General features: G+C 46.9%; 1 protein-coding gene across 1 annotated transcript in view; it reads right to left on the reverse strand.

Moving 5' to 3' along the window:
• LOC121570013 (MAGUK p55 subfamily member 7-like) overlaps positions 1–26,652 on the reverse strand; it is a 255,999-nt gene that overhangs the window by 158,176 nt on the left and 71,171 nt on the right. Inside the window, exon 3 of the mRNA XM_041881459.1 lies at positions 21,177–21,428. Coding sequence (XP_041737393.1) covers positions 21,177–21,213 — 37 coding nt within the window. The 5' untranslated portion in view covers positions 21,214–21,428. The remainder of the gene's footprint in view (positions 1–21,176; positions 21,429–26,652) is intronic.

Raw genomic sequence — 26,652 nt, forward strand, 5'->3', positions numbered from 1 at the left:
CTGTTCCTGCTCCTTGCACCAAGCTAGTGGTGCGTGTTCCCAGTCCGGCCCGGCCTGTTCCTGCTCCTCGCACCAAGCCAGTGGTGCGTGTTCCCAGTCCGGCCCGGCCTGTTCCTGCTCCTCGCACCAAGCCAGTGGTGCGTGTCGCCAGTCCGGCCCAGCCTGTTCCTGCTCCTCGCACCAAGCCAGTGGTGCGTGTTCCCAGTCCGGCCCGGCCTGTTCCTGCTCCTCGCACCAAGCCAGTGGTGCATGTCGCCAGTCCGGCCCGGCCCGTTCCTGCTACTCGCACCAGACCTGTGGTGCGTGTCTCCAGTCCGGCCCGGCCCGTTCCTGCTCCTCGCACCAAGACAGTGGTGCGTGTTCCCAGTCCGGCCCGGCCCGTTCCTGCTCCTCGCACCAGGTCAGTGGTGCGTGTTCCCAGTCAGGCCCGGCCCGTTCCTGCTCCTCGCACCAAGCCAGTGGTGCGTGTCGCCAGTCCGGCCCGGCCCAGCCCGTTCCTGCTCCTAGCACCAGACCTGTGGTGCGTGTCTCCAGTCCGGCCTGGCCTGTTCCTGCTCCTCGCACCAAGCCAGTGGTGCATGTTCCCAGTCCGGCCCGGCCCGTTCCTGCTCCTCGCACCAAGCCAGTGGTGCGTGTCGCCAGTCCGGCCCGGCCCGTTCCTGCTCCTCGCACCAAGCCAGTGGTGCGTGTTCCTAGTCCTGTTCGGCCCGTGCCTGCTCCTCGCACCAGACCATGGGTGCGTGTTCCCAGTCCGGCCCGGCCCGTTCCTGCTCCTCGCACCAAGCCAGTGGTGCATGTTCCCAGTCTAGCCCGGCCTGTTCCTGCTCCTCGCACCAAGCCAGTGGTGCGTGTTTCTAGTCCGGTTCGGCCCGTGCCTGCTCCTCGCACCAGACCAGGGGTGCGTGGGTCCAGTCCGGCACGGCCCGTGCCTGTTCCACCGGTGCCTGGTCCGGCACCGGTCAGCTGCTCCACTCCGGAGCTAGAGCAGTCCGCTCCACCGTTGCCTGATCCAGCTCCGGTCAGCTGCTCTACTCCGGAGCCAGAGCAGTCCGCTCCACCGGGGTCCAGTCCAGCTCCGGTCAGCGGCTCCACTCCGGAGCCAGAGCAGTCCGCTCCACCGGTGCTTAGTCCAGCTCCGGTCAGCGGCTCCAGTCCGGAGCCTGAGTAGTCTGCTCCACCGGCGCCCGGTTCAGCTCCGGTCAGCAGTTCCAGTCCAGACCCAGACGTCAGCCCCTCTCCAGGTTCGGGGTCTCCCACATCAGGGTCCAGACAGGGCTTGGAGTATCGTGGGAGGAAGGAGAGGGGAAGCAGCGCGCCGAGGTCCAGACCAGATCAGGGGCGCAACAGGGAGGCGGAGAGTATGTGGTCGTCACGCCCGGAGCCGGATCCGCCCCTGTTATGTAAAGGTTGTGCGGTCGGAGTCAGCACCTTTGGGGGGGGGGGGGTACTGTCACGCCCTGACTTAGGGGACTCCTATATGTTGAGTCAGGGTGTGGATATTCTATGTTGTATTTTCTATGTTTGTGTTCTAGTATGTATAGATCTATGTTGGCCGGTGTGGTTCCCAATCAGAGGCAGCTGTCGCTCGTTGGGGATCATACTTAGGCAGCCTATTGGCACTGTTTAGTTGTGGGATCTTGTTCCGTGTTTAGGCTAGTTTTGTGTTCAGCCTTTGGACTTCACGTTTCGTTTGGTTTGTTGTTTTGTCGTGTGGTTATCATTTGAATAAACATGTATGCATATCATGCTGTGCCTTGGTCTGACCCGTCCTTCAACGAACGTGACATTGCTTATTTTTTTCTTTAAGCAATGGCTCTTTTTCTGGCCACTCTTCCGTAAAGCCCAGCTCTTTGGAGTGTACGGCTTAAAGTGGTCCTATAGACAGATACTCCAATCTCCATTGTGGAGCTTTGCAGCTCCTTCAGGGTTATCTTTGGTGTCTTTGTTGCGTCTCTGATTAATGCCCTCCTTGCCTGGTCCGTGAGTTTTGGTGGGCGGCCCTCTCTTGGCAGGTTTGTTGTGGTGCCTTATTCTTTCCATTTTTTAATAATGGATTTAATGGTGCACCGTGGGATGTTCAAAGTTTAGGATATAATTTTTTTATAACCCAAACCTGATCTGTACCTCTCCACAACTTTGTCCCTGACCTGTTTGGAGAGCTCCTTGATCTTCATGGTGCCGCTTGCTTGGTGGTGCCCCTTGCTTAGTGGTGTTGCAGACTCTGGGGCCTTTCAGAACAGGTGTATATATACTGAGATCATGTGACAGATCATGTGTCACTTAGATTGCACACAGGTGGACTTTATTTAACTAAATATGTGACTTCTGAAGGTAACTGGTTGCACCAGATCTTATTTAGGGGCTTCATAGCAAAGGGGGTGAATACATACAGTGGAGAGAACAAGTATTTGATACACTGCCGATTCTGCAGGTTTTCCTACTTGCAAAGCATGTAGAGGTCTGTAATTTTTATCATAGGTACACTTCAATTGTGAGAGACGGAATCTAAAACAAAAATCCAGAAAATCACATTGTATGATTTTTAAGTAATTAATTTGCATTTTATTGCATGACTTAAGTATTTGATACATCAGAAAAGCAGAACTTAATATTTGGTACAGAAACCATTGTTTGCAATTACAGAGATCATACGTTTCCTGTAGGTCTTGACCAGGTTTGCACACACTGCAGCAGAGATTTTGGCCCACTTCTCCATACAGACCTTCTCCAGATCCTTCAGGTTTCGGGGCTGTCGCTGGGCAATACGGACTTTCAGCTCCCTCCAAAGATTTTCTATGGGGTTCAGGTCTGGAGACTGGCTAGGCCACTCCAGGACCTTGAGATGCTTCTTATGGAGCCACTCCTTAGTTGCCCTGGCTGTGTGTTTCGGGTCGTTGTCATGCTGGAAGACCCAGCCACGACACATCTTCAATGCTCTTACTGAGGGAAGGAGGTTGTTGGCCAAGATCTCGCGATACATGGCCCCATCCATCCTCCCCTCAATACGGTGCAGTCGTCCTGTCCCCTTTGCAGAAAAAGCATCCCCAAAGAATGATGTTTCCCACCTCCATGCTTCACGGTTGGGATGGTGTTCTTGGGGTTGTACTCATCCTTCTTCTTCCTCCAAACACGGCGAGTGGAGTTTAGACCAAAAAGCTATATTTTTGTCTCATCAGACCACATGACTTTCTCCCATTCCTCCTCTGGATCATCCAGATGGTCATTGGCAAACTTCAGACGGGCCTGGACATGCGCTGGCTTGAGCAGGGGGACCTTGTGGCGCTGCAGGATTTTAATCCATGACGGCGTAGTGTGTTACTAATGGTTTTCTTTAAGACTGTGGTCCCAGCTCTCTTCAGGTCATTGACCAGGTCCTGCCGTGTAGTTCTGGGCTGATCCCTCACCTTCCTCATGATCATTGATGCCCCACAAGGTGAGATCTTGCATGGAGCCCCAGACCGAGGGTGATTGACCGTCATCTTGAACTTCTTCCATTTTCTAATAATTGCGCCAACAGTTGTTGCCTTCTCACCAAGCTGCTTGCCTATTGTCCTGTAGCCCATCCCAGCCTTGTGCAGGTCTACAATTTTATCCCTGATGTCCTTACACAGCTCTCTGGTCTTGGCCATTGTGGAGAGGTTGGAGTCTGTTTGATTGAGTGTGTGGACAGGTGTCTTTTATACAGGTAACGAGTTCAAACAGGTGCAGTTAATACAGGTAATGTGTGGAGAACAGGAGGGCTTCTTAAAGAAAAACTAACAGGTCTGTGAAAGCCGGAATTCATACTGGTTTGTAGGTGATCAAATACTTATGTCATGCAATAAAATGCAAATGAATTACTTAAAAATCATACAATGTGATTTTCTGGATTTTTGTTTTAGATTTCGTCTCTCACAATTGAAGTGTACCTATGATAAAAATTACAGACCTCTACATGCTTTGTAAGTAGGAAAACCTGCAAAATCGGCAGTGTATCAAATACTTGTTCTCCCCACTGTATGCACGCACCACTTTTCCGGTATTTATTTTTTAGAATTTTTTTAAACAAGTTATTTTTTTCATTTCACTTCACCAATTTGGACTTTTTTGTGTATGTCCATTACAGTGGCGGCTCCTGAAAAAATTCTCAGGGGGGGCAATTTTTCTGATGATTTAGGTGACCTACACACATTTTAAAAAAGATATGTCCAGCAACAACATGAAGACAGGGGCAGCATATAAGTCAATACTGATATACACATTACTTGCTTCAAAAAGGCCTCATGGTTGAATTGGAAATATGTGCACCTGAGCATAATTCACAACAAGCAAGCAGGAGCTTTTGATAGAGGCTACTGAAAACATTGATGCAAGTTATTGGTAATAATACATTTTTATAGACTTCCATATACTGCCCTCTTGTATAGATTTGTGAAAATGAACAGTGATAGACATTTTGCCTGAAAACAGAATTTGAAAATAATTTCTAGAAAAGGTAAACACAGCTATCTGTATGGCTTTGTAAAAATGAACAACCATATTCTGGCCAATTGTATAGATTTGTAAATATGAACAACCATATTCTGGCCAATTGTATAGATTTGTAAATATGAACAACCATATTCTGGCCAATTGTATAGATTTGTAAAAATGAACATGAACAGATTTTTTTTTTTTTTTTTACTTTTTTTTTTATGAAAAATAACTATTTTAAACAACATCAACTGTGAACTGATTTGGGCGTGTGTGTGTTAAAGAGACAGACAGGGAGGGACAAAGAGAGAGAGAGGCTACATTACTTGTACTGAAACTGTTCTCTTCTCTCTTTCAATGCAGCAAAGCGGTCAATGACTTTCTCATTGAAATCAGGCATGCTGAGGACTAGTTCCCTCTCCATGGAAAGCATGGCCAGTGCATTCAGACGTTCCTGGCCCATTGAATTTCGCAGGAATGTCTTAACTCGTGTCAAAGTTGAGAAACATCTCTCAGCTTCAGCTGTTGTCATGGGAGTAGTTATGAGGAGTCACAGTCTCAGAGAACGTCTCCTGGAGGTTGTAGCTCATGAGAACCTGGTACAGTGCCAGTGCACCACAGCAGCCCTTGAATTCAGGATTCTCATAGATCAGAGATAGTTCTGTCTTGAGCTTTGCCTTGCTCAGCATGGGGTATGCATTCACAGTGGCATTCAGAGCCTCATCAGGAAATGAATGGCAGTACCTTTCAAACATGTCTGCTTGCAGTAAGGTAGCACTCACAAGGTGGCCAGAGAAAGAGAACCTTTTTTTGGTGTGATCCAGGATGGTGTTGCAGACCTCTTCAGACAGCCTCTGCTTCTCCTCTTCTCTCAAAGCTGTTCTGGGTCTTTTGGCTCCTGTTGCTTCTTGCAGCTGCTGTTGAGAGGAGTCCCTGAAGGCAAACAGACCAATGTGTTTGTTGGCTTTGTACAGTATTGTTGTCTATGTGATGCACAGGTATATGCAATGTATCCATGACATGTATAGTACAAATACTTCAGTTCCACTTAAAATGGGCAGGGATGCATAAAGTCTTTAGTGTTTAAGTTAGCCTTTGTGTCTCACATAGCCTGGATGTTCAGCACAGTGGGCTCATAAGCTCATAAGCTTATGAGCCCATGCTAAAGTTGACTAAAAAGAGGAATAAAAAAGAAAAGAAAATTGGTGTCCTTAAAGGTTGGATTTTCCAACTTTTTTAATTAAGTCATTAAGATCAATTTCCAAAAGATGATTTTTTTTTATTTTTGTATTCCTCTTTTTAGTCAACTTTAGAATGTGATCATACACTTATGAGCACCACTGTACAGTACACATAGTATATAAAATAAGATAGATTACACCACTGGCCATATATAATGAGAATAATGTAATTTCAAACACAAATGCAGTCTCCTTTCATGCATACATATTTAAATAAAGCTCTGCTTTGAGAAAGATCGAATGATATTGTTTAATCTTACCTTATGGCCTGCACACTGCTTGTGAAGCTGTCGAGGGCACGTTTGATGAAGACAGCATCGATGTCCTTCTTCTGTAGCTTCTGGTACAGAATGTCGACGTGGGGCATGATTTTGTGAAAAAGCCCCAGGAAAAAAATAAAATCTTCATCATGTAGCATCCTCACGTAGCCAGATGCCTCTCTCACGGTGGGCTGGTCAAATGAACCCAATGAACCCGTCCGGATGGCTTCAAAACATTCTATGAGGTCGTCTCGATTCTCGTAGACAGTGTTCACGACTCTGCTGTTGAAGTTCCACCGTGTGGATGAAGGTCTGGGCAGTCTTCGTGCAACAGTCTGGTCAAGAATGCTGGTGCGTTTGGGTGACAGGGAAAAAAAAGTTGCAATCCCGCTCAGATCGGAAAAGAAAATGTTCACTTTTTTGATGCGAGAAGTAGCTTGCTGCATGATCAAATTCAGCTGATGCGCATAGCAATGCACGTAATGGGCATTCTTGAAATGCTCACGCACCTTTTGCTGCACACCAGCCTTCTCTCCCCTCATCACACTGGCTCCATCGTAAGCTTGCGCAATGAGTTTGACTTTCTCGTCGTTGGCAAAAAGACCGTTCAGTCTCTCCAAAAGCACACTGGCGATTGAGACTGAGGTTGATTCCGAGATGGGAAGGAACTCAAAAAGCGCTCCTGCACTTTGTGGTTGCTATCTATGTACCTCAGCACAAGCACCAGCTGTGTCTGTGTAGAAACGTCCGTGGTCTCGTCAGCTTGGATAGCTACGAAGTTCGCCGACTTCACCTCCTCCACAATATGTTCCCTCATGACCGCTAGCATACACTCCAGTAGCTCGTTTTGAATGGTCTTTGATGTGCCCTTGAAAACTTTAGCATTTTTAAGATGGTCATCAAACACCTCATCTAATTGTGCCACAAAGTTGACAAGTCCAAGAAAAATACCAGGGTTGGTGGAGCCCTCAGTTTCATCTTTGCCTCGCAAAGCTAACTCAAACACTCCGCAAAACTTCACACACTGGATTAGCCGGCTGAGGATGTGGCGGTTCTTGCTAACCTCATCGTTGTGGCGGCGGACAGCTAGCCTGTATCCCTCATCCAGTTGAGTGGCAATGTTCACTCTCCCCAAAGCAGACAATCTCAAACAGCTATCCATGTGGGTCTTTGACAGCTCATGTTTCTTAATCTTTTCTGAAAGATGGTGCATGTCCGTTACACCAGTCGCTGTCCAAGCGGTGCTGTCTGCCGTGCCGCCTTCAGGGTGAAAGAGTAAGCAGGGGTAGCAGAAGACTGCATTAGCTACATCGCAGCCTGCTAGCCAGGTTTTTCGTTCAGTAACAATTTTTTGGAAAATCCTCGGGTGTAGGACTTTCCCCCTTTAGTAGAAACCTGTTGAATTATTAAATTTGGTCTGGGAGGTCCTAATTGTTTCGTTGCCAATTTATCTTGATTTGTTCGCCGACAAAAAGGAACTTATTTCAAAGAGACAATCGAGTTGCACTGAACGCTAGCCATCTTGACAGTAGTACGTGAATTGATTGACGCTGCTACCCGCTCTTTTCTTAGTTATGTTCATGGTTATGTTACGTATGACGAAAGCGCGTAAGTGCAAGCCCTCCCGGAACCCATAGAGATTGTATTGAAAGCTCTGATATTTGAAAAAAAAAAGATTTTACATGAGAGTCTATGAGATACTTCTGGGGCAATTTTCAACCTGACTGAAATCGCCCCAAAACGGGCGGGGCCATTTGAAGCACGACTTTAGCCTGATTGGACATTTAGTGGCAGATCAGACGTCTAGATTAGAACACTGATAACTACTGTTGCCGTGATATAATTGATTAGAAAAAAAATCCCTTCCTTTTCCCGTTTGGCAGTGCGTCGCCCATATCGCCCTAATGAACACACCGCCCCTGGTCCATTACATGAAATCCAAATAAAAATAATTTTAAATTACAGGTTGTAATGCAACAAAATAGGCACTGTATAGGTGTTTGACTGATACGAGAAATTGAGGGAGGGATGAAGGGATGGGCGAAAGCAGGATATGACGTGGTAGTCAATGGCGAGAAAAAAAAGCTTGGCCTGGTCGGTCTGACTCCGGCGGGTAGTTTCAACCTGGAATCTGTTTTGGGAGCTCAAAGGAACCACTCTTTGTAGCTCTTTGTAGTTCCAGGGGTTGACAAGCATCCACATTTCACCCGATGGTATTAGTGAAGTAGTGAAACTGTCCATATATGATTGTAGAGGTTGGATAGGTTGATTGCACCGTGACTTAGACATGAAGAACAGTGAATGATTTTTCCATCCGAGCCGACTGAGCCGAGCTCCACTAACATCTTGCAAGACTGGTCTTTGTTTTGGGAGAGAATTATCTAGGGTTATTTGAGATGATAACGTTGAAATATCATTGTGGATCATAATGGAAGGATCAGTCTGTGACCTTTCATGTGGAAGAGTGGTTAGGGGGGTTAGGGGGGCCTGGGATTTGGTTATAGAGGTATGTGGGTTTGAGTCCGGGACTCCTGTTGTTAGGTTTTAGGCCAACACCTCTATGTTACCTCTTCCCCCCCTCCTCTCTTTCTCTCTCCATGGCTATTTACAGCGAAAACCACTGGATGCATTGTAAGTTGTGCTAATAGTTCACTGTGTCTACTCAGCATAATAGCCTACATCATGTAATTCTATATAACTTTACATCTTAAATGATTCAGCTCTAGTCAAACGGTTACTCAATCCGGACAAGCTATTGGGCCTCCTACTGTTCAACTCTCTGCTCTGTCGGTCGGTTTCAGCATAAGGGAAAGAAAATATCCTGAACTTCAATGTTCTGACACAAGTTGAACAAAAAAGGCTGAGGCAGTAAAAACAGCTCCCAGAAACAGTCTGCACCCCAAATGGCAACCTATCAAAAGTAGTGCACTTATAAGGAATAGGTTGTCATTTGGAACACAGCCAGCCAGCCAGACAGGAAGCAATGGCTGAGGACAGAGGTTTAAGAGGGGTCAGTCATTGGGACAGACAGGTTCTGTGTCTGAATCTGAACAGGAGCTGTTTTGAGCTGGACAAGGCGGTTAGGGCGCTCTGACCTGGCTGTGAAAACTAGGCCAGGGGTACTCAAATACTATTTGAAAATGGTCCGGTCACACACATTTTCTAGGTGTCAAAAGTCTGGATGGATATTGTCATTTATCGGCGTGGTAACAAACTCCCACACTGCCTTAAACAGTCTTCAACTATCTGTGAACACTGGGCCTTTAAACAACCTTAAACAGCTCTGTCTGTCCCCCAGGTATCCTGCGTGATAGCCTGGTTTGTGCCGTATTGCCATGCCTCTAGCCTGGTCCCAGATCTGTTCGTGCTGTCTTACCAACTGCTATGGTCATTGTCTTTGCCAAGCACAATGACCATAGGAGTTGGCAAGACACCACAAATGTGATCTGGGACAAGGCATCTGCCCTCCATAGAGTTTATACCCCTGGACAGGGATTGTTCGCAATCACAGCAACTCGGAGAGCCTCATCAGTGTCATCATCATTCATTCTCTCCGTTTCGCTCATCCTTCCACTACTATATCCATCAGGCTCCCTCTTTTTCACCTCTCTCTCATGCATGTCCTATACAAAGAGATAACCTATTAAATACTCTCTCTCTCTCTCTCTCTCTCTCTCTCTCTCTCTCTCTCTCTCTCTCTCTCTCTCTCTCTCTCTCTCTCTCTCTCTCTCTCTCTCTCTCTCTCTCTCTCTCTCTCTCTCTCTCTCTCTCTCTCTCTCTCTCTCTCTCTCTCTCTCTCTCTCTCTCTCTCTCTCTCTCTCTCTCTCTCTCTCTCTCTCTCTCTCTCTCTCTCTCTCTCTCTCTCTCTCTCTCTCTCTCTCTCTACCCCTCAAGTGGGATGCCATTATTAAATCTCCCATTGCCTTATGGCGGCCAGGCGGTGCACATGGTCTGTGAAGCTAGCTGTGTTCAGCCTCTTTCTAATGCAAGTGAGCATGTCCTATACCCAGAGATGACCTATTTAATACTCTGTGTACTTTGGAAGAAGGGGACAGTCAGTCGGACAATATCATTATCCCTTTGAAAAAAGCCCATCATATAATAATAAATACAATTCTCTCCTTCTCGTTCCCTCTCTGTATTTCAATTTTTTCTCTTTTCCACCCTCGCTGGTCGGTTTGCTAAAGGCTTCGTCTCAAACTGGCACCCTATCCCCTATATGGTCCCTGGTCAAAAGTAGTAGACTATATAGGGAATAGGGTGCCATTAGAGACAGCCAAAGTGATGTGGAAATTTGGGTTGTGATGTAAATGGAAACAGGGAGCGCTTCCAGTGGCAACAAATCCTTGTGTTTCAGCTCTGTATCCCTGTGGCAGAGAGAGAGAGCGGAGCAACGGTCTGGGAGGACGACAAATGGCTGGAAATCAACAAAGTGCTCCCGTAGCGAACCTCCGCAGCCATGCTCGGCTCCCCTCTCTCCTTGCTCAACTCCAGCGCCACAGATTCCAGATGCTCTACATTCTTGACATCAGAATGGAAAAATTTACTGATAGACTAGAAAGAAATTGAATATGACCATTCTTGTCATATCCCTCATAGCTCCATTATTAGCTGTGCTGCCTGTGTGCGTCTGCGGAAGCTATAAGGCAGGCAGACCTGAGGTGTTCAGTGAGTGATAAACAATATGGAGATCTGCCTCTCATTACCCCTGGCTATTAAACAGACATTGCCTTGTTCGACAGCAGTGGGAAGGGGTTGGATGAGAAGAGAGAAGAAGATGACTGGAATTACACACAGACAGATAGACAGACAGACACACACACACAGATACGGACAGAGAGACACATACACACACACACACACACACACACAGTCCCCCCCACACAGGCACACGCACTCATTAGTGACACTAAAATAAAGTATTTGGTAAACCAGTTGTGTCTTCAATAGATTTCCATGTGTACGTTTTGTGCAACTAGCCCCCACCTAATTTCGTCCACCAGCCCGCTCTCTCTCTCTGTCAATTCGAGCCTGGGGACAAGGTTAGCCCCCACCTATCCCAGCTGTGTATAGCAAACTCCCCTTATCTTTTAATGCAGCCGTGGGCCAGTAAACCTTGATAGAACATGCAGGTATGGCCCAGAATAACATAGTAAACCTTAATGGTCTATAATAAAAGGGCATCAAATCAAATCAAATCAAGATGTATTTATACAGCACATTTCAGAAATGGAATGCAACGCAATGTGCTTTACAGGAATAAACAATGAAAAAATGAAAATCTAAGTTGAAATATTTACTACACAACAAAAGAATGACACAAACTGAACCACAAATAACAACCTAAGGAAAAGCAAAGCTGAAAATATTTCCACAGTTTCTGCCCCCCTCAGGTTCTCTGGCAGGCTATTCCAGAGGCTGGGCTCATAATAACTAAAGGCTGATTCTGCATTCCTCTTGGTCCTAGGCTTTAGGATAGTTACAGTGGCTTGCGTAAGTATTCACCCCCCTTGGCATTCTTCCTATTTTGTTGCCTTACAACCTGGAATTAAAATATATTTTTTGGGGGTTTGTATAATTTGATTTACACAACATGCCTACCACTTTGAAGATGCAAAATATTTTTTATTGTGAAACAAACAAGAAATAAGACCAAAAAAAAGAAAACTTGAGCGTGCATAACTATTCACCCCCGCAAAGTCAATAATTTGTAGAGCCACCTTTTGCAGAAATTACAGCTGCAAGTCTCTTGGGGTATGTCTCTATAAGCTTGGCACATCTAGCCACTGGGATTTTTTAACCATCTTCAAGGCAAAACTGCTCCAGCTCCTTCAAGGTGGATGGATTTCGCTGGTGTACAGCAATCTTTAAGTCATACCACAGATTAAACCACTCTAGTGTTGCTTTAGCAGTATGCTTAGGGTCTTTGTCCTGCTGGAAGGTGAACCTCCGTCCCAGTCTCAAATCTCTGGAAGACTGAAACAGGTTTCCCTCAAGAATTTCCCTGTATTTAGCGCCATCCATCATTCCTTCAATTCTGACCAGTTTCCCAGTCCCTGCCGATGAAAAACATCCCCACAGCATGATGCTGCCACCACCATGCTTCACTGTGGGGATGGTGTTCTCGGGGTGATGAGAGGTGTTGGGTTTGCGCCAGACATATATTTTTCCTTGATGGCCAAAAAGCTCAATTATTTCTGGCCACTCTTCCGTAAAGCCCAGCTCTGTGGAGTGTGCGGCTTAAAGTGGTCCTATAGACAGATACTCCAATCTCCATTGTGGAGCTTTGCAGCTCCTTCAGGGTTATCTTTGGTGTCCTTGTTGCCTCTCTGATTAATGCCCTCCTTGCCTGGTCTGTGCGTTTTGGTGGGCGGCCCTCTCTTGGCAGGTTTATTGTGGTGCCATATTCTTTCAATTTTTTAAAAATGGATTTAATGGTGCTCCGTGGGATGTTCAAAGTTTCGGATATTTTTTTATAACCCAAACCTGATCTGTACTTCTCCACAACTTTGTCCCTGACCTGTTTGGAGAGCTCCTTGGTCTTCATGGTGCCGCTTGCTTCAATGTTGTGCTTTCTGATAAAGCTGCCAAGGGGTAACATACAGTGAGGGAAAAAAGTATTTGATCCCCTGCTGATTTTGTACGTTTGCCCACTGACAAAGAAATGATCAGTCTATAATTTTAATGGTAGGTTTATTTGAACAGTGAGAAACAGAATAACAACAACAAAAAATCCAGAAAAATGCATGTCAAAAATGTTATAAATTGATTTGCATTTTAATGAGGGAAATAAGTATTTGACCCCCTCTCAATCAGAAAGATTTCTGGCTCACAGGTGTCTTTTATACAGGTAACGAGCTGGGATTAGGAGCACACTCTTAAAGGGAGTGCTCCTAATCTCAGTTTGTTACCTGTATAAAAGACACCTGTCCACAGAAGCAATCAATCAATCAATCAGATTCCAAACTCTCCACCATGGCCAAGACCAAAGAGCTCTCCAAGAATGTCAGGGACAAGATTGTAGACCTACACAAGGCTGGAATGGGCTACAAGACCATCGCCAAGCAGCTTGGTGAGAAGGTGACAACAGTTGGTGCGATTATTCGCAAATGAAAGAAACACAAAAGAACTGTCAATCTCCCTCGGCCTGGGGCTCCATGCAAGATGATCATGACCCTATGACCCCAAGAACACCATCCCCACCGTCAAACATGGAGGTGGAAACATTTATTTTATTTTATTTTTTAAGCCATTTAGCAGACGCTTTTATCCAAAGCGACTTACAGTCATGTGTGCATACATTTTTACGTATGGGTGGTCCCGGGGAACGAACCCACTACCCTGGCGTTACAAGCGCCATGCTCTACCAATTGAGCTACAGAGGACCCATACGGGGGTGTTTTTCTGCTAAGGGGACAGGACAACTTCACCACATCAAAGGGACGATGGATGGGGCCATGTACCGTCAAATCTTGGGTGAGAACCTCCTTCCCTCAGCCAGGGCATTGAAAATGGGTCGTGAATGGGTATTCCAGCATGACAATGACCCAAAACACACGGCCAAGGCAACAAAGGAGTGGCTCAAGAATAAGCACATTAAGGTCCTGGAGTGGCCTAGCCAGTCTCCAGACCTTAATCCCATAGAAAATCTGTGGAGGGAGCTGAAGGTTCGAGTTGCCAAACGTCAGCCTCGAAACCTTAATGACTTGGAGAAGATCTGCAATGAGGAGTGGAACAAAATCCCTCCTGAGATGTGTGCAAACCTGGTGGCCAACTACAAGAAACGGGTTTTGCCACCAAGTACTAAGTCATGTTTTGCAGAGGGGTCAAATACTTATTTCCCTTATTAAAATGCAAATCAATTTATAACATTTTTGACATGCGTTTTTCAGGATTTTTTTGTTGTTATTCTGTCTCTCACTGTTCAAATAAACCTACCATTAAAATTATAGACTGATCATGTCTTTGTCAGTGGGCAAACGTACAAAATCAGCAGGGGATCAAATACTTTTTTCCCTCACTGTATATGAACTGAACAGTACCGGACCCAAAATCGAACCTTGTGGAACGCCACATATTTTCTCAGAGTTATGCTCACCAAGAGTGACAAAAAACTCTCAACCGGTTAAAAAGGTCCTAAACCAATTTAGAACTGGACCAGAGAGGCCAACCCACCTCTCCAGTCTGTCCAGAAGGACATCATGGTCAACAGTGTCGAATGCAGCACTTAAATGTAGGAGTACAAGGACAGAGAGCTGTTTGGCATATGTGTTGGCTCTAAGATAATTTACCACTTCAACTAAGGCTGTCTCTGTGCTGTGGTGGGCACAAAAACCAGATTGGAATTGCATGGTAGGCTAGGGCACATATCATCAAACTTCTCATGGTCCCGTGTGGTTCAGTTGATAAAGCATGATGCTTGCAACGCCAGGGTTGTGGGTTCGATTCCCACGGGGGACCAGTACAAAAGTATGAAAATGTATGCACTCTATTGTATGACTAAAATGTAAAATGTCTTGCTTGACTGATACTCAGCCTAATGTTGGTTATCTTATCTCTGAAATATGCCACAAACTCATTACATTTAGATGTGGAGGAAAGTTCACATAGGTTTGCGGGGGTAGAATTTATCAGGCCACCAATGGTCGAGAAGAGCACTTTCGAATTATTCTGATTAATAGTGATTAAGTTAGAAAAATGAGCCCGTCTGGCATTTCTAATTGTCTTGTTATATATGCCAAATTGCTCTCTCAGAATATCACAATGGACCTGCAACTTTGACTTTCTCCACGTCCGCCCTGCCTTTCTGCAATTTCTCTTTAATTGATTAGTTTCTGGATGTGTCCTTTTTCAACTTTACTGGAGCTATGGCATCAATGGTTGCTTTTAATTTGCTATTAAGGTTATCACCTAAATCATCACAGGAGGAAGGCAGAATAGGTGGTGGAGTATTGTTCATACACTAAATAAAATCTGTAGCAACTTCAGAGGTAAGATAGCATTTCTTAATAACGTGTTCAGTATTACCCTGTTCTATGGGCAACAAAGTAGTAAAAAATACACAGTCGTGATCAGATAAAGCAACATTAACAATAGAGGATATGTCAATAGAAAGCCCCTGGGTAATAACCAGGTCCAGAGTATGGCCACAGTTATTGGTGGGCCAAGTAACATGTTGGATAAAGTTCATAGAGCTCAAAACAATAATAAATTAAATGGCCTTGGAGTCAGTCTCTTTGTCAACATGAATATTAAAATTGCCCAACACAATGATTTTATCATAGTTCTCAAGGACAATAGACAATAGTTCAGATAGATCAGTAAAGAAAGTGGGGCAGTGCTTTGGTGGCCTATACAGGGTTATGGCCAGCACTGGTGGCTGACATTTAAACAGTATAGCATGATGCACAAAAAACCCAAAGTTGGCAAACAAAATGCCCTTACAGCTGAGAGCATTAGTAAAAATATAGGCTGGTCCCCCACCCTTTTTCCCTTTTCTGATAGAGTATGAAAAGCTGTAGTGCGGGGGAGGCTTCAATAAGAGCGGCACTACAGTCTGATGACAGCCATGTTTCAGTGAGAAACATGCAATCATCAGGGTCTGCGTCCCTATTCCTTATATAGTGCACTACTTTTGACCAGGGCCCATACCAGGGCCCAGTGCCCATTTGGCTCTGGTCAAAAGTAGTGCACTATATAGGGGATGGGGTGCCATTTGGGACGCAGTAGGGTCTTGAGATGAGCCTATCAGAGGGTAGATGGATGCTGGTGCTGGGCCGGACTCTGATGGACAGTTAACAGGGCATTGTGATGAGACATCAGAGATGAGTTTGTCAACAGCCTCTGGTGGATCGTAATCAAACACTAATGTCCCACTAAAGGGATATAACTGTTATTGTAACATTAGTGAAAGTGTGTACAAGGGCACAGAGCAAGCACATCATTAGGTTAACCACCTCTAATCTGTCTGCTAAGAGTCTAAGAAGACATCAAGCTACCTAGTCTCACTGTAGACACAGAGTGATAGACAGCAAGAATGCTCTTGTCCATTCAGAAACATCCACCACAGCCTTCCTCTGTGGAGGGAGGTAAACCCAGCCATTCCTTAGGGCAAGACAAGGTTAGGCTGGACCCCCATCCCTTCCTCCTTCACAGGGGAGAGGCCATAGCCATCTACCCACAGAGAGAGGGAGGAAATGGGGCTATCAGGACCAAATACCCGCACAGAGCACACACCAGAAGAGGCAGAACACACCCATGCACACTCCAGGAGAGCAGACAGAGACAGGAAATTCAGGAACGGGAGGTTAAAGGGTCAAGGCGACCCGATGACCGACCGACCACCGCGCTGCTTCCCTGCTTCACTTACTCCCCCAAGCACCTTCAGATCATTACTCTCTACTCTACTCTAGAGCTCAACTGACTGCACACAGACACATAGTGGAATATCATATCATTACCCTCTTCCCAGTTACACATCCATAGACACAGAGCGTAAACGAATATCTCAGTAAGAATATTTTTTAAACATACAAGGAGAGGGACAGCTTGTAGTTAGACAGACAGACAGACAGACAGACAGACAGACAGACAGACAGACAGGCAGGCAGGCAGGCAGGCAGGCAGGCAGGCAGGCAGGCAGGCAGGCAGGCAGGCAGGCAGGCAGGCAGGCAGGCAGGCAGGCAGGCTACTAGTTCCATCTGTGACACTGAACCGGAGGTGTAATACTGTACTATAACTCCCCTAGCTGGGACTGCAATAAAACACTATAATTCCTCAAGAGGAGAAGGAGGAAGAGGAAGAGGAAGAGGAGAAGGTGGAGGAGGAGGTGAATGAGGAGGAGTGGGAGGAAGAGAAGGAGGAGGTGGAGGAAGAGGAGGAGGAGAAGGAGGAGGAGGAGAGATTATTAAACACTGCTTGTTTGGAGAGGAAGAGAGGAAGTAACAGAAACCCTGTCCAGTGTAGCTGTTAGACAAGGGTTGGAGTTGCGTGTTTAGCAAACCGGACTGGCGCTGTGACACATCTCTCGAACATCCCACTGTGGCAGGACCCTTGATCAACCCTGCGCAATTAAAACACAATTTCCTGCCGCTTGGCCGCTCCATGAGAATGTAAATTAATGAGTGTGTGAGTTTGTGTGTGTGTGTGTGCATCAGGTCCCATGAGCATGCAACAGCAGCCAATAAACCATCGGCGAGCAGGTCATAGAAATCAGTCCTAGCAGTCGGTCCTGCTATCGGTCTCTCTCTCTCTCTCTCTCTCCTGGGGACACATTCCTTCTCCTCACAGATTTGAAAAGTGTTTTAAACACAAGCCTCTGGCCAGCTCCATCAACCACACGCCTCCTTAATCTGCATCGAAAGTATTTATTAAAAACTCTCAAAGCCACACTGCGTTTGTTTCCAACGTTCAGCTCCCCCGGCAGTCTTATTTTAGAGGCCAGTTTTCCAGCTTTTTTCATTATTTAGTTTCATTTATTAGATCTTAATTTGCGAGAGAGGGCTGTTGTTTTTTTGGGCCGAGCAGAGCTGAGCCGGTGTAAGAGATATAGTTAGAGAGAGAGAGACAGTGAGAGGGAGAGAGATACAGAAAGAGAGAGAGAGTGCGAGAGACCGGGAGAAAGAGAGATCGAGAGAGAAAAATACAGTGAGAGAGAGCGAGAGAGAGAGAGAGCGAGAGAGAGAGAGAGAGCGAGGAGAGAGAGAGAGAGAGAGAGAGAGAGAGAGAGAGAGAGAGAGAGAGCGAGAGAGAGAGAGAAAGAGAAAGAATTCAGCATGTTCCTAAGTAGGGAGCCCTTGTGTACCGTCTGTCTACTCACCCCATATTTATTCTCCAATTTTTAAACGACACCCATAAATACACACACCATGAAGCGCTGTGCTTAGTCCACACATATGCACACACAGCCCCATAGAGACACTAGACAAAGTGCTGTGCTCAGCTCAGTCCTTTCACAGTGGAGGGAAAATATTAGCATTAATAAGTCTCTAGTTGTGGTTTCAGACAGAGTGATGGAATAGGCTGGCTGCCATCTCATTTGCCCTGGCGGTCGGCTATGCTGTTAGGGCCCTCATATAGGGAGGGATAAATGTGTCAGTCACCTGCCTGTCTGCTTGTGGCTTTCTGACACAGCCAAACCCCGAGCTACCTACCAGCAACACCAGCAGCACTGAAAGGACTACATATTTACCTGTTCGAAATATGACAGGAAATACTGGTCCTACAAGGTCACCATCTATCTACATTATTCTACATGTCTACAAATTGGCAGAATACCTAATATACACTATATACACCACACCCTTTGCTGACAGGTGTATAAAATCGAGCACACAGCCATGTAATCTCCATAGACAAACATTGGCAGTAGAATGGCCTTACTGAAGAGCTCAGTGACTTTCAACGTGGCACAGTCATAGGATGCCACCTTTCCAACAACTCAGTTAGTAAAATGTCTGCCCTGCCAGAGCTGCCCCAGTCAACTGTAAGTATTGTAATTGTGAAGTGGAAACATCTAGGAGCAACAACGGCTCAGCCACAAAGTGGTAGGCCACACAAGCTCACAGAACGGGACCGCCGAGTGCAAAAAAAATAAAATAATTGTCTGTCCTCGGTTGCAACACTCACTACCGAGTTCCAAACTGCTTCTGAAAGCAACGTCAGCACAATAACTATTCGTCAGCAGCTTCATGAAATGGGATTCCATGGCCGAGCAGCTGCACACAAGCCTAAAATCACCATGGCCAATGCCAAGAGTTGGCTGGAGTGGTGTAAAGCTTGCCGCCATTGGACTCTGGAGCAGTGGAAACGCGTTCTCTGGAGTGATGAATCACACTTCACCATCTGGCAGTCTGACGGACTAATCTGGGTTTGGCGGATGCCAGGAGAACGCTACCTGCCCCAATGCATAGTGCCAACTTTAAAGTTTGGTGGAGGAGGAATAATGGTCTGGGGCTATTTTTCATGGTTCGGGCTAGGCCCCTTGGTTCCAGTGAAGGGAAATCTTAACGCTACAGCATACAATGACATTCTAGACGATTCTGTGCTTTCAACTTTGTGGCAAAAGTTTAGGGAAGGCCCTTTCCTGTTTCAGCATGACATTGCCACTGTGCACAAAGCGAGATCCATACATAAATGGTTTGTTGAGATCGGTGTGGAAGAACTTGACTGGCCTGCACAGAGACCTGACCTCAATCCCATCGAAGACCTTTGGGATGAATTGGAACGCTGACTGGGAGCCAGGCGTAATCGCCCAACATCAGTGCCCTACCTCACTAATGCTCTTGTGGCTGAATGGAAGCAAGTCCCTGCAGCAATGTTCCAACATCTAGTGGACAGCCTTCCCAGAAGAGTGGATGCTGTTATAGCAGCAACTCCATATTAATGCCCATGATTTTGGAATGAGATGTTCGACGAGCAAGTGTCCACTTACTTTTGGTCATGTAGTGTACATGTGACAGATATGACCAGAAACTCATGAAAACTTGCATTCCAAATACCAATGCATAAATACTCCTATTTGTCACCCTCACGCCCCCTCACTTACACGGCTGCACCTCCTAACTCTCCATGTCTCCTAACTCGCTGCTAACCTCTGTTTATCACCTTCCTCACTGGGCTGAAACCACTCACACAGTCCTCTCTGCAATGCTCGTTCCTGTAACATCGCTGTCCCCAGACAGGTGGTCACAGGGCGCGGAATTGGTCACTACAGTAGATAAACCTCGGTCTCTCACCTTTCTTACTGAGCTGAGACCACTCTAACAGCCCTCTTCTTGTGACATTAGCGTTACCAGACACAAGTTGTCACAGGTTGAGGAATCTGTCACTACAGCAGCGATCCTAACCTCAGTCACAACATTCTCCTTGCTTCACACCACACAGCTCTGTGGCACGTGGTTTTATGCATTTCACCCGTAAAGCTCTAACTGGACGATCGATGAGGAGGGATGGCGAGATGGGACGGAGGGGAGAGCCCTTACATGTTTTATTTGGAAACAGGGCCTTTGCCAGTAATTGCCTAAAATGACTATAATAGTAATTGATTGTCTGGCTTTTCACTTTGTCTATACGAATTTCCACAATGGGTATGTAAACTCTGTCAAAGTCTGGACAGCCGAGACGAACACACTCTATATCCATCAACTTTTTTTCCCCCTGCGTCTGTCGTTCATTCGTCCCCCATCTCTTTTTCGTCCACTCCTTTGTCCTTTTGCGCCTCTTTGTTGGGTTGTGGTTGAGAGAGAGTTAATAATATGCCATTTAGCAGACGCTTTTATCCAAAGCGACTTACAGTCATGCGTGCATACATTTTTTGTGTATGGGTGGTCCCGGGGATCGAACCCACTACCTTGGCGTTACAAGCGCCGTGCTCTACCAGCTGAGCTACAGAGGTGGATGCGTCTGCACACACACTCACACACACGCATGCATGCACACAAGGAGGAGACAAGGAGACAGGCTCTAATTGGAGCAAGGGTTGACCCCTAACCTCTGACCCCAGACATCATCTGTCTGCGTGTTGAAAGACCTGACATGTTCCTCTCTCTGACATCACCAAAACGAGGCAGACAGAGACATTAACACAAGGCGGGAGGACCTACGTGTTAGACATTATCACTCAGAGACAGACAGATGTCATGGAGGTGAGAGAGTGTGTGTGTGTGTGTGTGCTCGACATTAGTCTGCTGTGAACACATGTGAGACCATATGAGAACTGTTGGGTCTGAAGGAGAGCATCAGAAGAGTAGTGAACCACATCACTGTGCCATTGTAATGCATAAGGGATATGGTTCAGTGTAGTAAATGTACTGTAGGGGGTAGGGTTCATTGTAATGCCTAGGGGATAGAGATCAGTGCAGTAGATATGAGGCGATACTACATTTCAGTGTATAGCCTAGGGGTGACAGACCTTTTTTAAACGGGGGTCGAGGATGGGACTCAGAAGATACAGGGTTTAGTGTAGTGGTTGTAACTGAGTTCAGAGCCATGGATGAAGACCAAAAGGTTCAGCGGATATAGTGGGTACTACAAGGCTTCTTTGTCATACCTACAGGAGAGACAGAATTCAGCGCATGGGAATAGAGAGCAGGGTTGAGTGTGTTGAGTGTGTACAGGCTAAAGGGCACAGAGTTCAGTGCAGTGGATGAAGAGGATAGGGTTCAGTGGATATAGTGGGTAGGAGAGAGTGCATAGTGACTAGTTCATCTCATCACATCAGTACCTGAGTCATTTCGAGATCCGGTGGCCAGAGCCGGCATGGTTTCTGCCTGGCTGTGGAATATCACAGTGGGGTTTGAGAGTGGCACCGCAGTGCACAGCCACACAGCAGCAGCCAGAAGGGGTAGGGTAGAGGGTAGGGTTCTGGTCACTCCTCTCTGCTCCTGTCCTCTACTTTCCTCTCCTCTGTCCAACTCCTCACCCCCAGTCTAAGCTGTCTCGTTCCAGGATTTATGCCATGGGCGGCCGGCGTTCCCTGGAAGAGAGAGGAAAAGCAGGAATTTAGGTACTGCTCGTCACCTCACCTCACCGCACCCACCGTCAGATGCACAAATGTGTGTGTGAGTGTCTGTGTGTGTGTATGGGATGGTAGGTACGTTGTTGGACCTGGAAGAAAGCGGATGTACGCATCAATGAAGGAGGTTGTTCAGCAGGGGAGAGCAAAAATGTGTTGGATCATAAACACGTAGGGTCAACTGGGAAACACACAGATACACACTCACACACACCCTATTCTAGACCTTAGTTATTCCCCCTTTCAGCGGCCAGCGGAAACATAGGAAACACAATCCGGCTCACGGGTGAGGGGGGGGAAGGAGAACACCGCAGAGCAGACCTGTGAAAAATCAAACAAGCGTGGTAACGCGTCGCTTCGTAAATACAACCAGTCAACTGTGAATCAATCCATCCACATACAGGAGGAAAACAGCGAGAACGAGGGGAAAAATTAACAACTAATAAAAATGTTCCAAGAAAATCATTTGGCCGTTAATCTCCCCCCTCAAACGCAGCGAGAGTACACCCACACACCCACCCACCCACTACCCCACCCCCCGAGCTCCGGCCTATAAAACACAGTGGGGGAAAAACAGCTCATGTGCTGCTGGCTAATTGGAAGAAGATTCCCTGATATTCCTTCTATCCCTGAAAGACGTGTGTGTCCCTGTTTCGGGATTCTCCAGGTGGAGGATTCCAGGAATGTCAGGAGTCAGGACACCAGAGGAGGAAACACACACCTCCACACACATGCTAAATACAGACATACAGCACACACACACACACAGGCTCTCAATTACACACACACACACACACACACACACACACTTTCTCTCTCTCTCTTGGACAGGCCTATATAACATGACATAGATCATGTGTGATAGCTGTGCAGGTGGGAATGTGTCAGTGTGCTAGCTGCAGTCAATGACTCGCTGAGTGTGACGGGGTCGGTCGGGGAGCAGGCCTCCGAGGACATGACTTATTGACCTCTGTACTCGATCCAACCCTGTAGCGCAGCTGTAGCGCAGCAGCAAGCCGGCATTAGACACACACACACACACTAGGGCTGGGGTTGTGGTGGGGTCCCCTGGGAGGTCCCAGCCCATCGCCCTCCCAGTCCCTCATACACCCTTCCTCGACCCTCCACCCCTCCTCGACATACTCCAGCCCTGGCTGGCCTTGACTCATGCCCACACCTTGTTATTACACTGTTTACTGCTCCGCCACACACACACTCCCCTGTATGCTCCATTATTTCTCCCTCGGGCCACTTCACTCGAAGTTAAGTGCCAACTGCCAAGCTACAGTCACTACTGGTCTGCTCCACTTTCTGTTTGACCCCCCCCCCATGATACAACACAGGATGGCTTAAAGGCAGAAAGGACAAAAAAATACATACAAAAATCTGACATGAGCCTCAGCCACCTCTCTGGTCCTCTCTATCCCTCCCTCCCGGCTCCACGCCTCCTACGGTGGCTGCTGAGTTCTGACAGCTTTTGACCCCATGCGAAGCGATGATGGTTCCTAAGGCGCTGTGTGTCAGGGTGTTCTAGCACCGCTAACACTCAGAAGAGCTTCCAGGCAGCTCCACCATGCTCTGCTCTCTCTCTCAGGCCAAAATATCTCCATCAGGACCCCTATTCAGCAGGTCCCACACACGCACACACGCACACACACTACCTCCACTGGACCCCCGAACGGAGCCCGATGGAGCAGAACACACACTGGGTCAAAGGGTGTTGGAGTGTGCACTAACTATCCCGCCTCAGGTCTCAGGCACCTGGCTCTGCTGTGTGCTGTTCCTATGTGGCTTGGGGCTTTAGCTGTATTCTCAATGTGTTTGGAGAAACTGCAGAGTGGTTTAGATTGAAAAACACGTGCAGAACTAGAGTGTTTCCCAGCACTTACAGGAGCCACACACTAACACACAACCCCCAGTGGAGCAATCTGTATTCTGTACACCTTCACGGACGGAAGGTTTTGCCGCCCTGAATGTGTATAAGCACACACACAAGTCTAGGTGTAAATCTGCGGAGACGCCAGTTCACGTTGCGTAATGGTGTCTGACACGCCAGGTTGTGAACGCACCTCGGGTACGACCGTTGCTCCAGGTGAGAGAAAAACCTGCTGCAGAAAATATCACTGCAACAACATGAGCCAGGAAAGACCGCAGGCAAGCCCACCGGGCCCGGTCATTTAAAACAGAGACGTTTAGTTCCAGCAGTTTAAAACATAGGCCCTAGACGTTTGTAGGCCAGGAGTTTTAGAAATCCGGAGGTAAAACGTGGTGAATTCACAGATCAACAGTAAAGAAGGTATCACTTTTCCATTCCGAGGGGAAGTGTAGGACGAGGGACGATTCAACCTTGCTACTCCTTTGTTACGCCTGCTAGATTTGTAGCACAGCTGTCTTTCTGCACAGGGCTTGGTTTGTCGAGACTGGAGAGTGAGAGAGCCACAGAGAGCGAGAGTACATGTATAGACCAAACTGTCCAGTGCAATCAAAGTTCAGTGCTGTTCCACACAATAAGCCTACATACATCCCATAAAAAGTGCTAAAGAGACCAGCAGAGACCAGGCCTGTGTCCCAAATGGTACCCTGTTCCCTTTATAGTGCACTACTTTTGACCAGACCTCTGGTCGAAAGTAGTGCACTATATAGGGAATAGGGTGCCATTTGGAACACAGAGGGGCAGCTCAGCGACAGCAGGCGCCTCAGGCCTGGACCACAGGATCCTACAGGATCTCTCCAACAGCTCTGCTACTTTGAACACGGAGGACAAAAGCAGCAGCAGCAGTCACTGAGCTCATGTCAAAAGAATTGACGCACTCTAAATCAGCTCTGTATTTCACAGTCACAGAAAATGGTAAGGGACAGGGGTAAGGTTTAGTCATAACAGTATGATTGGAATGACAGACAGAGGGGGACCTGGTAGGGAGATTGATCTGCCTGCAGTGCAGGGCTGCAGGGAAATCGGCTGTTGCGGCTTTCGGGAACAGCATCCCTAGGAGGAATTACAGCAATATTCCCAAATCAAAGTGGGATCCATCTTTCCGTCTGGGCCTTGGGAAGACCAGGAAGCGTGCCACAGCACCGAGAGCACCTTAGACTTTTACGGCTCCCGAAAGGCCTGTAACCACTGAACTTCAAGACATAGTCCAAGTCAAGATGCTGTATTCAGCCCTGCTTTGGTTCGCCTCTGTACAAATCATGCAGAATCAGGTTTGAGTGTAGCGGGGGGAGGCAAAGCAACTTTGCCATGTGGAAAAGAAAATAGCAAGGAATGAGCCTGATTGCAAGGAAAGGTATGCCTTCTACTTCTCTACTTGTCCCATGTGTAAGACACACACAGCGCCCTGAAATGGTGATGTCGCCATCTAGTGGCCCAATATCCAACTACAGCCAGAATCCCCTCTACTCCTACTACTACATCACAGCTGTAAGTAACCCTGGACAAGACAAACTTCAGCACCTTACCAAACAAAGGAAGGCTTGCATCGCATGTTAGGAGACACGATGTATCTGTTTAGTCTTGCTCAGTGTGAAACCTGAAGTCTGATCAGTTATTTGAAGAGAAAACAGCCCGAGGGGGAAAGAGGGATATGGAGGATAGAGAGAGGGATGGGGATGAAGACGGGTTGTTATTTTTTCCCATTTTCAAAAACAGGTCCGTCCGTCCGGCATGGGCTAGGATGGGCGGGGCCGCCTGGAAGTCAAAGAAAAAGAGAGCGAGAGAAGGAGAAGGAGAGAGGAAGAAAAACAACAGGGTATGAAAACACATGCTCTTCCTCTGACATCAAAATACATTATACTATCCTCAGAGGTACAGAGATGATAGCCTAGGTTAGTCCAATGTCTAGTACTGAGAGAAAAACACCAGCAGTCCAACACAACACATCTTTGGCCGCACCAAACATGATGACGAGGTGAGAGGAAAACGTGTAGTGGTCTCAAGTGAGACATGGAGAGGGTCTGGAAATGAACACCGTCTTTCACAGGCAGCAGGCGTAAATGCTTCTGCATGCAGGCTCAGGCTATTCATTCCCTGGGTTGGCAGTGTAGTGTAGAGGGTAGGAGTGGAGTCGGACGGCCCCAGGGTGCTGTTGGGAGATTGAGTTTTCTCCATGGAGGCAATCCCACGCAGGGTCAGCGGAAGGCCAGACACTTGCTGGGAGGATTATAGGGCTACCGCGTCCCATCCATCTGTCACACAAACTCACAAACACAGCTAGCGAGTGACACTGATCCTCCTTCCCCTCACATGACAGGGACTAGAGCCAACAACCCCCACTGCTCCACCTCGTCCTGGGCTGCCACACCTTCTCCAGTTCTCAGCTCTCTCTGTGTGTGTGTGTGTGTGTGTGTGTGTGTGTGTGTGTGTGTGTGTGTGTGTGTGTGTGTGTGTGTGTGTACGCTCTGGTCAAAAGTAGTGCACTATATAGGGAATATGGTGCCATTAGGATGCATCCATGGGCTTGCTGTGATCCTGATAGTGTTTAATATAACACAAATCCAGTCTCATGGAAGAAATATGTTTTTTTAGTGCTCTAAGATAAAGTAGACTAAGTCTGCATTTCAAATGGCACCCTATTCCCTAGTGCACTACTTTTGACCAGGGCCCATAGGACTCTGGTCAAGTAGTGCACTACATGGAGAGCCATTTGGGACGGACCTTAAATCTCTTTTGGAGTGCTCCAACACCTTCTTATTTTACCATTAATGATGAGTCCTCTTTTGGACGTTTTTATTGGCTAAGTCCTATTTTTATAAAGCGAATCCATCCGACCCGTGTGAAGCACTGGGCAAACCACTTTGTGCCTCTAATAATCAAGCACCACTCCATGCCAAGTTTAAATTCAAGTTCATCAACCAATTAAATCCAGGTCTTAGCAGAACCATCTAATACTCAATTGCATTGTTAAATTGATTAAACTAATTTGACTTTGGACAAAAACGCAAAAAGAACGGCTTTAAACTGTATAACTGATCAATCATACCAGGTCATTTATGCTTGAAAACATTTTAATGCTTAAAACCCCCCAAAAATTGGATGAATAAGATATTTAGCTACAGAAGTGCCATTTCTTATCAATCTCTACAGCTTCCGTCCAGAAATGTATCCTGTGAAATGACATCAACACATACTGGAAGAGTTACTGGCTAGCTAAAGTGTCTAGCTTAGCTAACGAACTAGCTACGTCGG

This window comes from Coregonus clupeaformis, chromosome 7 (assembly GCF_020615455.1).
Source record: "Coregonus clupeaformis isolate EN_2021a chromosome 7, ASM2061545v1, whole genome shotgun sequence".
In the NCBI taxonomy this organism is placed as follows: domain Eukaryota; kingdom Metazoa; phylum Chordata; class Actinopteri; order Salmoniformes; family Salmonidae; genus Coregonus; species Coregonus clupeaformis.